Source organism: Pelecanus crispus, chromosome 1 (assembly GCF_030463565.1).
Source record: "Pelecanus crispus isolate bPelCri1 chromosome 1, bPelCri1.pri, whole genome shotgun sequence".
NCBI lineage: Eukaryota > Metazoa > Chordata > Aves > Pelecaniformes > Pelecanidae > Pelecanus > Pelecanus crispus.
Window position 1 is genome coordinate 165,919,693 of NC_134643.1, and position 16,969 is coordinate 165,936,661.

The 16,969-nt window shown below is 40.6% G+C and overlaps 1 protein-coding gene across 1 annotated transcript in view; it reads left to right on the plus strand.

Moving 5' to 3' along the window:
• Positions 1–16,969, plus strand: part of TMTC4 (transmembrane O-mannosyltransferase targeting cadherins 4) — a 54,096-nt gene that overhangs the window by 13,030 nt on the left and 24,097 nt on the right. The window contains exons 5-6 of the mRNA XM_075717431.1: positions 13,503–13,600; positions 15,679–15,771. Coding sequence (XP_075573546.1) covers positions 13,503–13,600; positions 15,679–15,771 — 191 coding nt within the window. The remainder of the gene's footprint in view (positions 1–13,502; positions 13,601–15,678; positions 15,772–16,969) is intronic.

Consider the following 16,969-nt stretch of genomic DNA (forward strand, 5'->3'; position numbering starts at 1 on the left):
GTGGGTTGAGGTAAAAACAGTTTAATAGGTAAAGCAAAAGCTGCACATGCACACAAAACAAAATATGAGGAGTTCATTCCCTGCTTCCCGTCGGCAGGCAAGTGTTCAGCCATCTCCAGGAAAGCAGGGCTCCATCACGCATCACGGTGACTTGGGAAGACAAACGCCACAACTCCGAATGTCCCCCCTTCCTTCTTTTTCCCACAACTTTATATGCTGAGCATGATGTTATATGGTCTGGGATATCCCTTTGGTCAGTTGGGGTCAGCTGTCCCAGCTGTGTCCCGTCCCAACTACTTTTGCACCCCCAGCCTACTCACTGGTGGGGTGGTGTGAGAAGCAGAAAAAGCCTTGAATCTGTGTAATCACTGCGCAGCAGTAACAAAAACATCCCTGTGTGATCAACGCTGTTTTCAGCACAAATCCAAAACATAGCCCCATATAGCTACTATGAAGAAAATTAACTCTATCCCAGCCAAAACCAGCACAGCCACTTCAAATGATATTTATGGTGATTATTGTTCACTTCTGATATTTTTTCCTCCCCTTTGAGTAGGTTTCATTTCTTTCAACTGAACTAATAATTTCTTGATGAAAATTGGCCTTGGGATCTTGCTCACTCATTTATTCGTTTCTCACCTATTTTACTGGGTATGATTGTGCTTTAATGATTTTTCTGTTAGAGTCAGAGTAAATTAAACTAATCAAAATATTGGCTGTTTGCTTTCCAGTTTGTTGGTACAGGTAGGCCTATATGGCAGGGGTAATAATCTTCGCTTGAAGAACTCAAGAGACAAATTCTTAGGATGACCATTGGAGACTTTTATATAAGACTCTGTAATTATTTTCTTATGGAGGACATATCAGGAATGATTAAGAATGTGATGTGTACTCTGGTTAGGGATGTTCTGAGTGCTTGTACAACTTGTGAAGGCCAGTTTGATAGTTTTTAGAAGTCAGTGTCATTTTAATAGTATACTTGTACCAAAATTCTTGTCATTGATACAAAAGAAGGAAATGTTGTGAAGACAAGATACTAAGCAGCACTTAGTATGTTTTATTGGACATTACATCATGGGAGTGTCATAGCTGAGTCTCTTAAGCAGATTTGCCAAGGAAAACTACAGTCTGCCAGCATAGTTGTGCCTTTTGTCTTTCAGGTCAGTTTTCAATGTTTGCTTGCACCTTCACTGCCTGCTTTTCCCTCAGCAACTTCTTAAAGAAATTTAGACTTTCTTTGTATTCAAGAATTTGTATCCAAGTTACATACTTGAGTCTCTCCCAACAGTTTCCTCATTTTGGGTAGCTTGGTGACAGTTTCAGGCTCTTGCAGATCCTATCTGGCATGTCCTAAATGAAAGAATGAAAAGTTATTTCCAGCACTGTGAAGAGCAATAATAAGTTCTTTAGCAGATCTTGCATGGAGCCTGAAGGGAGGAGGCCAAGCTTCAGAGTATTTCTTTCCTCTGAACCTCACATGATTTGCTGCAGGTTGATGAGCAGTGTGCCAAAAACCAGACACTTGAGAGTCAAGGTTTCAGGTCAGAATGGTTTTGGTCTGAAAACTGACTTTGAAATGCCTGGGTGAGATTCATTGTTCATCCTGGATGTGCCTTGCTGTGAAAGTCATTCATTTGTAAATAGAAGGGTGGGTGAGATAGAATAGAATGGACTATTTCAGTTGGAAGGCACCTACAGTGATCATCTGGTCCAACTGCCTGACCAATTCAGGGCTGACCAAAAGTTAAAGCATGTTATTAAGGGTCCAAGTGATAGGTTCAGGGCATCAACCACCTCTCTAGGAAACCTGCTGCAGTGTTTGGCTACCCTCGGTAAAGAAATGCTTCCTAATGTCCAGTCTAAACCTCCCCTGCTGTGGCTTTGAACCATTCCCACACATCCTATCACTGGATACCAGGGAGAAGATATCAGCACCTCCCTCTCCACTTCGCCTCCTCAGGAAGCTGTAGAGAGCAATGACGTCGCCCCTCAGCCTCCTTTTCTCCAAACTAGACAAGCCTGTGAGGTCCTCAGCCACTCCTCACAGGACATTCCTTCCAGCCCTTTCACCAGCTGTGTTGGTCTCCTCTGGACACATTCAAGGACCTTCACATCTTTCTTAAATTGTGGGGCCCAAAACTGTGCACAGTACTCCAGGTGAGGCCACACCAGCACTGAATACAGCAGGATGATCACCTCTTTTGACTGGCTGTGTTTGATGCACCCCGGGATGCAGTTTGCCCTCTTGGCTGCCAGGGCCACTGCTGACTCATATTGAGCCTGCTGTTGACGAGCACCCGCAGATCCCTTTCTGCGGGGCTGTTCTCCAGCCACTCCTCTCCCAATTTATACTTGTGTCCGGCGTTCCGCTGTCCCAGGTGCAGAATCCAGAATTTTGACTTGTTAAATTTCATCCCATTCATCACAGCCCAGTGCTCCAATCTATGTAGATCCCTCTGCAAGGGCTCTGGTCCCTCAAAAGAGTCAACAGCACCTCCCAGTTTGGTATCATCAGCAAACTTGCTAACAGTGCATTCAACTCCTGCATCCAGATTGTTGATTAATGTATTGAACAGAACTGGCCCCTGAACTGAACCCTGAGGAACACCACTGGTGACTGGTCTCCAGCCAGATGGAGCCCCATTCACTGCGACCCTTTGAGCTCTGCCCTTCAGCCAGTTCTTCACCCAGCGCATTGTGAACCTGCTCATCCCACAGTTGGGCAACTTGTCCAGAAGGATGCTGTGAGGGACAGTATCAAAAGCCTTACTAAAATCCAGAAAAACTACACCCACCACCTTCCCTTCATCCACTAGGTGGGCAACCTTATCATAGAAGGATATCAGATTAGATAAACAGGACTTGCCCTTTGTGAACCCAAGCTGACTGTGCCTGATGATTGCATTATTCTTTAAATGCCTTTCAATGGTACTTAGTATAATCATCTCCACAATTTTTCCAGGAACTGAGGGTAGACTAACAGATCTGTAGTTCCTTGGGTGTTCCCTCACACCCTTTTTGTAGATTGGAGTAACACTGGCTAGCTTCCAGTCAGTGGCAACCTCCCCAGACTCCCAAGACCTTTGGTAGATGATCGAGAAGGTTCCTACCATAACATCTGCTAGCTTCTTCAGTACTCTGGGATGAATCCCAGATTGTCTGCACCACCGGTATCCCTACAAACTTGACTGCCAGCCTCATAAGCCAGCTGCATTTCACCTTGTGTCCATTATATATGTGGTATTCTCAGGCTTTACTGGTTGAACCTTCAGGACGTTTCCCTACTTTGTCACCTTAAGCATCTAACTTGGGCATGCAACTTAAAAGCCTTTTCTCCCTGCTCCTTCTTCGTAGTCACTGGAAAGATACTTCTTTTGATGGCCAGTCAGGGGAATAGATTATCTTAGGCACTTGTAGTCATCTTCTAGAGGTACCAGTATCTCTCAATTGTGTAGAAGCTTAGGAAGAGTAGGCTTATAACTTAGGGTGCATTTCCATTGTCACTTCAGTTGGGCAGAAGTGCAGGTGACTGCTAAAATGGAGCAATCTAGCTTCCTTTTATCATAAATTATAGAGCAAATTAGGTCAGAAGGAAACTCTGGAGGTCATCTCTAGTCCAACAGCTTAAAGCAGAGTTAACTTCATAGATCAGATTGCTCAGGGCCTCAGCCTGGTGAGTTGCAAAAATCTTCAAGGATGCTGGGGAAGTGGGAGGGGAGGCGACACATGACCAATTCACCTCAGCCTCTTTTCCTATGTTATATTCTTCAGCCTCCTAACCATCTTAGTGGTTCTTTACTGGATTTTCAGGTTGCTGATGTGTTTCTTGTGTTGGACACCACACTGAACACAGTACTCCTGATGTGGCCTCATAAGAGCTGAGTAGAGAGGAACAACAACTTTCCTTGACCTGCTGGGTATGCTGTAGCTAGTACAGCCCAGCATGCATTTAACCTTCTTCATTGCTGCAGAGGCACGCTACTGACTCATCTTCAGCTTGTCAACCAGGAGCTCCAGATGCTTTTCTGCAGAGCTGCTGCCTAGGCAGTCCCCAGCCTAGACTGTTACATGGTGCTGTCTTTCATTTTCATGAGGCTTCTGTCAGCCCATTCCTCCAGCTTGTCATGGTCCCTCCAAACAACATTCCTGTTCTCCACTGTACCCATGTATTTTCTTGCTGAACCCCAGTAACCACCATAACGAGTTTTACTTTCTGCCCTTCCTACACCTTTTTTTCCTTTGGGAGGTGAGGTTGGTCCAGCCCATCAGGCAGCTGTTTGAACATTAGTGTCTGTATAGGAAAGGCTAGTGTCTGTATGGGAAAAGGCAGCTACAAAGAGAATGGAGGCTTTCTCTTTACAAGGAGCCACACGGATAAGACAAGGGGTAATGGGTACAAGTTGCACTGGGAGAGGTTTCACCTTGATGTAAGAAAGACATTTCTTATGGTGAGAACAATCAATCGCTGGAACAACCTCTCCAGAGATGTGGCAGAGTCCCCATCACTGGAGGTTTTCAAGACACGATTGGAAAGGGTATGAGGTAATATCATCTGGGCTCCCTTTCCCACAAAAGGTTGGACCAGATGATCTTTGGAGGCCCCTTCCAACCTGGGCTGTTCTGTGATTCTGTGTTTGTATGAAAGGCTTTAGGAAAAAGGGAACCAAATATGGGGAAGTGACTGTAGCAGAGTATGAGTTTTCAGTGGTTTTATTGTATTAAAGTAAATATGAAGTTTTACCCTTGGATGCCTCCATTTTGGTGGTATGAGTTTCCTTCTTTTGTGAACAGTTCTTCTAGCAATTCACAAATAATAGGATAAATAAGGAGTAAAGACCTTTTTATCTGAGTTTAGCTGAGTTTGATTCTGTGTAGATTGAGGGAGTCAAAGACAGCAAAAACTGTCATAGTCTCAAATGTAAGCCGACCTCACTCTGAACATAGGTAAAGAACAAGCATTTTAAAAAGATGCACATATAGTTTAAAGAACGGACTTAAACAATGTCTCCTAAGCAGCAAAAATACCCTTTCTTCTCTCAGAATGTTTTCCTTCTGCTGGCAAATCCCCAAGATCCAGAAAATCTGCCATACCGCCAGTGCACATTGATAGTTCAAGTTAAGAGTTGGTATTGCATCACTTTCTAGGTCAGACCAAGATGGTAATTTATCTTTGTGGAATAGTCTTTGTTAGTAAGAAAGGGAGAGAGAAAACAACTAAAAAACCCTCTGTGCATTCATTCTATTGCATCAGGCTTATGTTTCTCATCAAATATAGCTGCTTTATGATGATCCTGCAGAAAACTGGGATCTACCAGTTTGTTCTAACGTCCTATTTCCTTTTGTCCTGCTAGATTTGTATATACTGAAGGCAAGCGTGACCCTAAACCCTAGGTCAACTGCCTATGTCCATGTTTCTGGATTTGACTGTCACATGTATATAGCACTTAGGTCACCAGCTTTTTACAAGCAGTAGAAGAACTATCAAAGGTGGATTTTTTAAATTGTTATTAATAGATGCACAGTAGCGTGACTCTTTTGGAGTACTTAAAAGAGGGTACAACTTCAAGTCCTTCAGGATTTGTGGACTGTATTTGTATTGTCTTTTGAATAGAGTTACCAAAATGTGTTTGATGCTAGTTGGCTTTTAATGATGAACTTTGAGTGAGCATCAGAGTAAAACAAGTACTGAAAAGCCTGAGGTCATGCTACTGATATGGTTGTGCCCTCAGTAACATATACTGTTTCGTCAGCAGCATCCCAATGCTACTATCAGACAGATAGGTTATCTAAGTCTTTCATAAAGAACCTGACTATTCCTGCAGCAAGGCAATGTGAGATTTGTGCACAGCTGAGTTCCAGAAATCTGTTTGGTTTTCACTAGCGTAGATGTAATTGTTGAACTGTCGTTCTTGAAGTCTTCTCTAACAGAAACAAAAGTCATAGAAGAGACTGGTTAATAGTTGTTTTCACCTGATGTCTAAGTGAATGAATGTAAGAATTTTTTTTAGCTTGGGAGTAAGGAGTATATATAATACTGAAAATAATCAGGAGATCAGAAAAATATCAGTGTCAGACTGGGAAATTTCCAAAGGAAAATAATGGGTTTTGTAAAGCTCAAGATATACTGCAGCTTGTTTGCCTAATGTGGTTTATTTGTGGTTTTGGTGGATTTTGGGGTAGACAGTTTCTTTTAGCCAGAATCTGTAGCATTGATTTTTTTTTTTTAAAGTATCAGCATTTAACACACTATGTGGGCTATAATTATATCTTACTGAAGTTCTAAAATTCTGTTACTTTTTCCCACTATACAGTTTTTCATGTTACCATCTTTGATAGGATAACATTTATATTTGCAAGGAACTAATCTGTTGTTCTCATTCTGTCCTGCTGTTTTAAAACACAACTGTGGGGACAAATCCACTGCATAGGCTTTGGAGACAGCAAGAGCTGACAACTGTTTAGGTATGTTCTGAAGGGAATTGTGGGTTATTAACTTTGTTGAATTGTAATGCAGCTTCTCTGGGAATTCATAGGGCATTTCAAAACTGCTGTAGTATTCATTTTGCCTTCCTTTATCTTCAACCTTGACAGTGATCCAGTTGCATGTATCCGCCATCTGCATTGGTGATCTCTGAGTGATGTAAAAGTACGAGTTCATGATACTTCCTTCATGTGAATAATATTGTCCTGGATATTAAATAGGGGATCAACTGTTTGCTCATATGCTATGACTTCTAAAAACGACTTTGTTCTGGTTGCGTGTTTCTGTTGTGTTATGTTCTATGTAGTTGCCCGTTAATCATCTACTAGTTCAGTGTTAATTTAATAAAACCTGCGAAGTAGACTGTAGTGATGAGTTTTGTGAATATTGGAGGTTTGTATTATGGAGGTTTTCCTATAGATTGGAAATGTTTAAGTCTCCTGTGTGAAAGAGATCATTGTTAAGATATGGGGAATTTGTAGGTATTTTGCTGTTGGTCAAGAGGTATTTACTATTATTAAACATGTGGACCCTGATTTTTCAACTGTGTGCCATACTGTTCATATTTGAACGTATTGGGAGGGAATAGTTGTATGTCAAAAAACTAAGAATTTTTTATATTATATTAGACAGAGGAGAAACAATAACTGTTTTTTGTAGATTTAGTGCTAAATTATGCTTGTCCAAGACGGTGTGATTCAGGGATAGATGATCCCTTTAGTGTAGCATGTATGTAATGAGTTTGAGATGCTTGGATATGTTTAGGAATGGCATTTGCTAGTGTAATTTCATTATTAAGTGAAACACTGAGCTGCAGTAGTGTGTACATTTGGAGACACACAAGGAGATCTCAGGCTTGAGTTAATTCTAACAGTGGATTCTTATATGATCTTTTAAGACTACATAATTCTTCCCCCTTTGCTTAGCAGTTCACAAGCAGGGAAATCTCAGACCTTGGTTAGATGATTATTTGTAGCAGTCTGGCTGGAAGATCCCATCCCCACAGGCAAGGCACATCAGTGGAATAAATGAGGGTTTCTGATCTATTTCAGTTAAAAATTACAACTTCCTGCAGGAGTTCAACATAACTAACTTTGCTTCAACTTTCAAAGGAGTAGGTGCTTTCACAAAATCAATTACTGGGTTTCACCTGAATATGGTGACTTCTTAAGATGCTCCAAGCTGTCACCTGGCTGAGCCCTAAGTTGCTCAATTAGCTTTGAAGGAGACACCTAATGCCTAAATGTCTGAATTGGTAATAATTGTTTGGGATATTGTTAGTTTGACTTTAAAGTAAGACTAAGCTTGGTACTCTAAATGTAGTATTTTCTTCATATCCTTAACATCTAAGGAATTTGTCTTCGTTGACTTGTGGATTCAGGACACTGCAAAATAAGGTCTCTCAAAATAGCATTAGCGTTTAGGAAGACAGAGTTAAGGTGTATCATAAATGTGCTGCTCATAAGTTTAGGATCAGTCAATTCCATACTGTAAAACACTTTGAGTATGCATCCTTGCTCTAGGAATGCTTATATTTAAGTCTAGCAGTCTAAGTGGAGGAGCCCTCATGCCTTGTTTATGGTTTATATAAGTATTTCGTTGAATCCCCTCAACTTTCAGACTTAACGTACTCCTAAAGAGGGACCATCTCAGCAACCCTTTCTGGTTTTGTATAGAAAAACTTATTTTTCTGGCTTAAAAAAAAAGAAGCAAGTACTCTGTTTCTTTGGCATGCTTACAATTTTGTCCATCTGTTAGAGTGGCACAATGCCCACTCACAATATGGTGTACCAGTTTCAACCAGGCACAGGTGCCAACGAAAGATTGGTTTCGTTTTCTGACATGAGATTTTTCTGTTGGGAAGCACCGTATTAGGGGAATGTGCTTTGTTAGACTGATTACTTCTGTTGGCATGTGTGTATCTCACAATAATAATTAGCACTTATGCAGTGCTTTACATTTTCAAGTCACTGTTTAAAAAAAAAAAAGATTGAAGGCATTGCTGAATGGTGGTCTTTTGTATCTATTTTTCCAGCCTAGTTTACTGAGATTTCTGCAGTTGGGGGCGGGGAGGGAGGGGGGAGCATGTGTGTGTGTGTCGTGTGTATTGACCCAGGAACAAGCACAAGATAAAATGTTTCTTAATTGAAATTCTTTCTCTTTGAAGTTTAATCACTGATGAATTTTCATAATATTACAATTCTATATATGACTGTATTGACATTTTGAGGCTGAAAAAGGAAGCAAAGGAATAGAGATTATGGTTTTTGGGAGGAGATCTTGATCACAGAATCACAGAATGGTTGAGGTTAGAAGGGACCTCTGGAGGTCACCTGAGCTGACCTGCTCAAGCAGGGTCACCTAGAGCCAGTTGTCCAGGACTGTTCAGACAATGTTTAAGTATCTCCAAGGAGGGAGGCTTCACAACCTCTCCGGGCAGCCTGTGCCAGTGCTCAGTTACCCTCTCAGTAAAAAAATGTTTCCGGATGTTCAGACAGCACCTCCTGTGTTTCAGTTTGTGCCCATTTTCTCTGGTCCTGTCACTGGGCACCACTGAAAAGAGCCTGGCTCTGTCGTCTTTGCACCCTCCCTTCAGGTATTTATGTGCATTGATGAGATCCCCTTGATCCTTCTCTTCTCCAGGCTGAACAGTCCCAGCCCTCTCAGCCTTTCCTCACAGGAGACATGCTCCAGTCCCTTCATCATCTTACTGGCCCTTCGCTGGACTCACTCCAGTATGTCCATGGCTCTCATGTTCTGGGTAGCCCAGAAATGGACACAGGACTCCAGGTGTGGCCTCATCAGTGCTGAGTAGAGGGGAAGGATCCTCTCCCTTGGCTGGCTGGCAATACTTTGCCTAATGCAGCCCGGGGTACCATTAGCTCTCTTTCCTGCAAGGGCACATTGCCGGCTCAGGTTCAACTTGTTGTCCACCAAGATCCTCAGGTGCTTTTCTGCCAAGCTGCTTTCCAGCTGGGTGGTGCCCAGCATGTGCTGTGCCTGGGCTTGTTCCTCTCCAGGTGCAGGTTGAACTTGAGGTTCCTGTCATGCCATTTCTCCAGCCTGTCGAGGCCCCTCTGGATGGCATCGTGACCCTCTGGCATATAAGCCTCTCCTCCCAGTTTTGTGTCATCCGCAGACTTGCTGAGGGTACACTCTGCCTCATCATCCAGGTCATTAATGAAGATGTTGAACAGGACTGGACCCAGTATTGACCCCTGGGGTACACTGCTAGTTACTGGTCTCCAGCTAGGCTTAATGCTGCTGATCACCACCCTCTGGGCCTGACCATTCAGCCAGTTTTCAACCCACCTCACTGCCTGCGCATCCAGCCTGTACATCAGCAGCTTCTCTATGAGGATCTTATGTGAGACTGTGTCAAAGGCCTTACTAAAGTCCAGGCCTTTGACACTGTCTCCCGTAAGATCCTCATTATGGGTCCCTCATGATTTCTCTTTTGCTGGGTGCTCATCCATTTTTGAGAGTCCATACTTAAGCTTAGCTACACTTGACATGCTGAGACATTCCTGGCATCTGAGACTTGGATTTTCACAAGAAGACAAGTCTGTTTCTGCACAACTTTGAATATGTGCCTACTGAATGGCATTAAATTATCATTTTTTTCTGCTAGACCATTTCTCCAGTTTGTCAGTGGAATTCTGACTTCTTAATATGCTTCCTGGCCATTGCAGCCTGGCAGCACCTCTGGACTTAACCAGCATATTCCTTATTCTATCATCCAAATTTTTAAAATTACCTATTAGAGCCAGACAAAGGAAAGACCCAATCCAGAATGTATCTTAACATTTTTCACAATGAACTAGACTCTTAGTGTAGTTTTCCAGCTGTTACTTGTACCCATTCTATAATAATTACATGCAGCCCATGTTTTTTCTGGTGTATTTCACACTGTCTTCAGTGGTATTCTCACGCCTTCATGAAGTCAAGGTATAGGATGTTTACAGGTTTACTTTCATCAGGAAGCCCCCCCCCCCTTTTTTTTTTCCCTGTCCAAATCAGAAATTATACTTAGTTTGATATAAATGGCTAAAATATGTCTTTGGCAAACAATTAATCATAGCCTTTCATGTTTTAGAGGGTCACCTAAAAAATGTTTTTTCTGTAAAGTGGTTTTTTTTCTGGGCAATTTTGACCAGCCAGCTTAGCTTTATTTCTTTGGCTTATCCTTTCGTATCTCTTTTCCTCTTTAAAAGTAGGCATGTATGTGTTGTGTTGTTTTATTTCAAGCTTCTGGATTCTCATGTGATTTTCATGATTTCTCAGAGGTAACAGTAGATTACTCTGGGTTGTATGGGATCTGCTGGAGTAAATTTAATCAATTGTAATTTAAAACAGATTAACTTCTATAAATTCTGTGTCTTGTAGTTCACTATTTTTGCTTTTGTTCTTGCTCCCTTTCTGCTGGGGTTGTTCTTGCCATCTGATTGCAGCTGACCTCTTTGTGAAAAAAATGAAGCAAAAAGTCAGAGAACACTTCTTGGTGTTGTCCATTTTCTTTCCCACTGAGTATTGGAATAACTCCTTTCTTGCTGCTCTTCTTACTAAATATGTCTATGGAATTGTGGGTTTTGTTCTTTACATACATACCTTTCCTCATTTTGTGATGTGACCTTTCTGAGTTTGTTTCTGTTTGAGTGTGCTGCTGTTGTACTTGTCCTTGATAATTTGACCTAGTTCCTTTTTTTCTATTACTTCTTACGTTTTGAATCATCATAGCATTTGTGAATCACCAGCTGATCTCTTACTATATATACTTCCCACTATCTTCCATGTTGAGATAGTTTGTATTTGTGTACCGAATACTGCTTCTCTGAGAAGTGCTTAGTTGTCCTGACTTCTATCCATCAGAATTTGATTCGGGAAGAAGAAATCTCTCAGTCAAAGAAAGTATACTTCAGTAAACTGAGTGAAGTCCATTGGCTTTGTTCACTGTTCTCCCATTTACACTTACTAAGAATGACTGATTGTCATTTTGTGAACAGTCAATTACTTTGCCTTCCGTCTTCGCATTCTCTCAGCTAGTTTATTTCTACATTTAAAAAAAACACAAAATACCCAAACCAAAAGTGAATTTCAAGAACTGGCTGAACAGTCTGTTGTACTGTAGAGTCTGAAGAGTTGAAGAGTTCCTCAAGGGATGCATTTAGGATAGATTCCTTTTATTCTTAGCAATACTCTTAGAATGAATTTTGAAGCCCCTTCCTCCATGAATTGCAACCCTCAGTTGTTCTTCTGTATAATTGATGTGAGTTGGAGCTTCCTCATTCCATTTTTTTTCAGTCACAATGTTTCTTCAGTTTATTCAGTATGTATTTTGTATTTCCATGTTTTGTTTTGGTATTGTTGCGATGTGTATGACTCCTTTCCTTCAGAAGGCTTTCTTTTAACTTTATAACATTTGCACCTCTGATGTTAAGTGTTACCTCACCTGTGAGGACATAATTTGGAGTGGAAGGAGAAGGAACAAATGCCTACTAGGTATTGCAGTGATGAATCTCAAACATCTTAATATTCACTCTGTTGAAGCTTTAAGTCGTAGGTAAGAAAGGAGTGCTAGAAGCAACTTCAAAACCTGTTTTTCCACATATTTTTATGAAAACTACTGCTCTCTGCCACAAAAGAAGTACTCTGCTTCAAAATGAGAGAGGAGGCCAATGTCAGCAGATCCTTTTCACACTTGTTATGGTTTGTATCTGAACAAACAACATCTGAGCTAGTATACTAGTTTCCCTTTATAATCAGTGAAGAGAGAGAGCTTCTTCTCCAAAAGGTGGACAACTGCATTTAATTAGGTAACTTAATCCCTGAAGGTGTCCCCTTCTCTCAGCCAGTTCAACAGGAAGCCTAGTAAAACTAGCTTAGGTGTAGGTGCCTACTTCTGGTGAAATTAATCTTAATTCTGCCATTTACCCTTTCCATAGACATACTGCAGTTCTGTTTAAGTACTGAGGGTCAAACCTGCATTAACAGTGGGGAAGAATTGCTCTAGAGATCAACGAAAGTAAGAAAGGGATTCAGTCAATGAATGTAGAGTTCAACTTTGTTTTTTCACGTGCCAAGTCAAAGATTGAGTCTTGTGATGCCTGTAGAGCCCATGTTGCTTGAATCAAGAAACTGCCTCTGAATGAGCTGAGAGCTTCCCTCTGTTGCTTGCACCTGTGGAGTTGAGGTTGTGACAGATATGTTTTTATGTGAAGTACCCATGTGCTGTGTGTGTGACAGTACCTTGGCTGAAGTAGGGCTTATTGTTATATTAATCTCAGAAATGCCTGCTCGTAGTACCCAAAATCAGCTACATGGTGCAGTCTTTAAAGACTCTTTCTTTGAGTAGAAGCTGTAGTTACTCTTGATCTCTTAACCCCAGAGTTCCTCACCCTGCTGTAAAACTGCTTCCTGAGTGCAAGAACTAACTGCTTCTCTGCTCAGATGCTGAAATTTTTGAGCTCCATGGCATTCCATTGCAGTGCTAATGAAAGGACATGAGGTACTTGCTAAATGCAGCAGCCCTGGAGAAGCAGCTCATTGTGCCTTTGTAGATTAGACTACAGTTAAAACAGTTTGCGTGTGTGACACTTCATGTGTAACCATTAGAAAGAATTTCTTGTTCTTGTGATAGCTTGGAAGACAGTGGCCAGTAATGATAGAGCTCTAGCTAAGGATGATAAATGTGTCTCAATATTGGGAATTAACCTTTGCAGATGATGAATTGTGGAAACTATGTGAAGCTTCTGCCGTTCTAATTAGTCTGGCTAAAACGTCTAGCAAACAGGGAGATTTCTAAAGTCTCTGAGAATAGAAAATGACTGCAATAAAGGGACAAATGCCAGCATATTGCAGGAGGTGCCCTATGCTTTTTTAGTCTGTATATCCAGATCTTGACTGATAGAAAAGATTGTGAGATTAAATGCTGTATGTTTTTAAAATTCTAATTTTAATTTAGATTTCTAACTTTACCTTTAAATGTATAAACCTAATGTTTTGGCATGCTTTATTTTGACAGATAAGGAAGGACATAATTTTTCTATATTCTGGGTGCTGGTGAGTGTTATCCTAGGTGCAATAGCCATGCTGTGCAAAGAACAAGGAATTACAATACTGGTAAGAATCCTCTTATTGACTGAATTTTGACCTCAGCATGTCAGATGCAGTTGTAAAGCCTACAAAGATGAATCTTCTCCACAGCTAATCACATGCACACCTGTTTGTTCTTTTAAGAAAACCCGTTAATGTTGACAAAAAGCAGTATTCTCGTAGATCTGTCTTGATTGTATCCCTGCCAATCCTTTGGAATTCTTCATTTTATCTTTTGCAAACAGGTTGCATGTATCTGTTAATTTCTTGCAAAATTTAAAAGTTTTACAGTGTTAGTTTCAATGTGTATCATGTTCATTGGCCTTGGCTTTGAATGTAATTGTTGAGATAGCAGGCCTACAAACCTCATGTTGAAGGCTTATGAACAAAGACATAACTGGAGGAGAGCATTTTTAAAAGCTCCACCCTCTTGTTTTTGTGAACAGTGTAATTAAAAGTAGGGCCATTGTTTATGCATTTCTAATACCAAATCTCTTCCTTCTGTCCCTTATTTAAGGATCTGTCTATGCAAACAGGTATAGTTACTGTTCATGTTCATTGTGCTTTTGCTTTTATTACTTCAGTGAAGACATTCTGTTTTGGGTGACCAAATCAGCCACCTGAAATGCTACATCTGTGATTTTTACCTTTTATATAGCCATGTATCTTTATAAATAAATCCAATTTGTAGCTTTAACTGACATAGATAAAGCAACAACAGAATCAGAAGAATTCTTTGCAGCAAGGACCCTCTTGTCCTTGATAGAAAAAAAAGGGAGAAGAAATTACAGAAAACTTCTTGCTTTAGGACATTATTTTTGGATAGATGTTTGTAGAGTGATGTATTTTTTAAAGGTGTCTGTAAGGAAAACATAAGGAATTCTCTTAAAACTTGGTGTGATTATTTCCTTTAGTGGCATGAAGTAATTATTTGAGCCAGCAGACACAGAATTGTTATTGGATCTGGGTTTTTTATTTGTTTGCTGTTCCGTTGCTAGGGCGATTATATTTATTGTGCTGAGGGGCATGGGTCCGAGGGATGAAGGGATAAATCACACATTAAAAAGATTGCTTGTAGGCTAAATGTATTTTTCAGCAGGATTCTTGCCTTCCTATCTCCATACAAGTGAGCCAAAAGCCTTTTAACTGTCAGGTGGCCTTTCTACACGGAACTACGCCTCTCTAACCTATCTTCTGTCTTCTCCCTTTGACTGTTAGAAAGAGACTTGCGGCCTCCCAATGTCCTAACTCTTTGCCTCACCTGGAACTATTTTTACTGTCTTCTTTCCATTTAGTCTTTAGAACATTGAGGTAATTTCCAAAGTTACTAGGAATTAGGCTAAATATTCAAGGATTGTAATGGTTGGCGATTGCTGAAACATTGAAGGGAATATGTTAAAGTTGGATTTTGCTGGTCACCTCAACAGAATTACCCCTGGATATATTTTAGCTGCTTGGGGGTAGTATGTGCAAGTGTAGTCCTGCAAAGCACTGAATATGCTCTGGTTTTATGTGTAGTGACTGATGTCACGCAGAAGGTTGATTGTTTTTTTCAGCAACTTCCACTGTGTATATTGGTGTAATTGCAAGAAAAGCAAGCCTGATATCTCTGTTAAATCTTTTGTTTGTTGCGACAATTTATGTACCCTTTAAAAATAGTATTCCTGAAACCTGACAGTCAAAAGATACCATGCTGCACAGCAAAAAATAAGTAGAAGGCTTAAAGAAACTCCACCTTACTGACAGAGGCCTTACCTTTTGACTGCAGCATTTACACTGTGGAACATTTGGGAAAGAAGAGGAGAGCAGAATACTGTTGTGACCATGCATATGAGGTCTAGCTTGCTGGTACATGGCATTCCCCGAAGGGTTACTCCATGTACCAGGAGAATCCCCATTACAGGAACATGATATTCTACTCATCTGAGCTCAGGTTCTCAATTTACCATTCTGCCTTCATTACTACCAACGTGTCTCTCTACTTGTTTGGAATCAGTATTAAGATGTACAATAACTCATGGTAGAAGTGGAATTTAAGATGTATTTTAAAAAATAGTGGTCAGCTGCTCCATCTTATGCTCTTTATTTTTCTCTTGGTTGCTTAGGGTTTGAATGCAGTGTTTGATGCACTGGTGATTAACAAGCTAAATGTTTTGGAGCTTATTCAAAAGTTACTACATAAGGACAAGTCATTGGAGGTGAGTCTGCAGAGGTTTTGTTCATTCTGGCCATTCAGACAGTCCTGTACTAAAAGACAAAGATACAACTTCTGACAGTTCTGTTGTTGAGAATTACAAAAAAAATAGAGGTATGTTCAGTCAGCCTAGTAAGGCAATGTGCTGTGACATCTTTGCAGCAACATGAGTAGTAATGGGATAGCATTAGAATTGTATTAGATAGTGAAATCCATTCCACACTTCTCTCAACAGTGTGTTAAAAATATGGTGTGGAAGAGCTGACTGCTTGATGCAACAAGTTCTCCAGGGTCAGTAGCTATATACCTGAAACGGTTGTTTAACGTAGATTGGTCAGAGTAAAGAGAGACAGATTTATTCAGATTCTCAAATAAGACAGATAGACCTTTGAAAAAGTACATTATAAAAAATATTATGTCTACTTTGCCAATCCCACTACACTATTTTTTTCAGAATACAAATTACCAAACAGGAGACAGTTCCTAGTAGCTTGGGATTTTAAAAGAAAAAATACATAATCACTGATAGTCGCTAAGGATCAAATTTCTGACTTTTGTTGGTATCACTTTATCCAGTATAGGCTCAAGTGGAATCCAGCACCTAGTATTTGCACTGGCAAGCAAATCACAGAAACAATCAGCCTCAGGTGAATGATTGATAGCAGCCAAATAGACCAACAGCCTGCCTAGAACATCACTGTTATTCAACAGCTAAATTATTTGCCTCTCCCATCCAAGGTTGAGCAAGGCAAAGGAATATTCATTGTACTTTGCATTGACCAGTGGTGTCACTGCAGAGAAGTCTTGCTCATGTTTCTGAGTAGTGCAAGTCCTATGGGGCTTTTAAATTGCTTTGCAAAGAGTGAAGTGAGGAGCTTCAGGGGGAGCTCAGTAAAAGGGGAATCTCTAGAACTGAAACAGTAGATTTGACAAAGAATGGCTAAGTGAGGTATGCAAGAGTATTTCAGGCAGCAAATAGGAATGCTGGGGAATTTTGTTGTATAATGAGAGTAATGTCAACTAGCATATGACAAGAAAAGAGTCTAGAGCTGTAGGGGACTAAAGCAGAGCCAGTTCAGAATTACAGTGATGGAAATAAAAGGTAATAAGGAGGACCCTGGGAACTACTGACCAGTCAGCCTCACATCAGTGCCTTTGAAGACTGTGGAAAATATCCTCCTGGAAGTTATGACAAAACATAT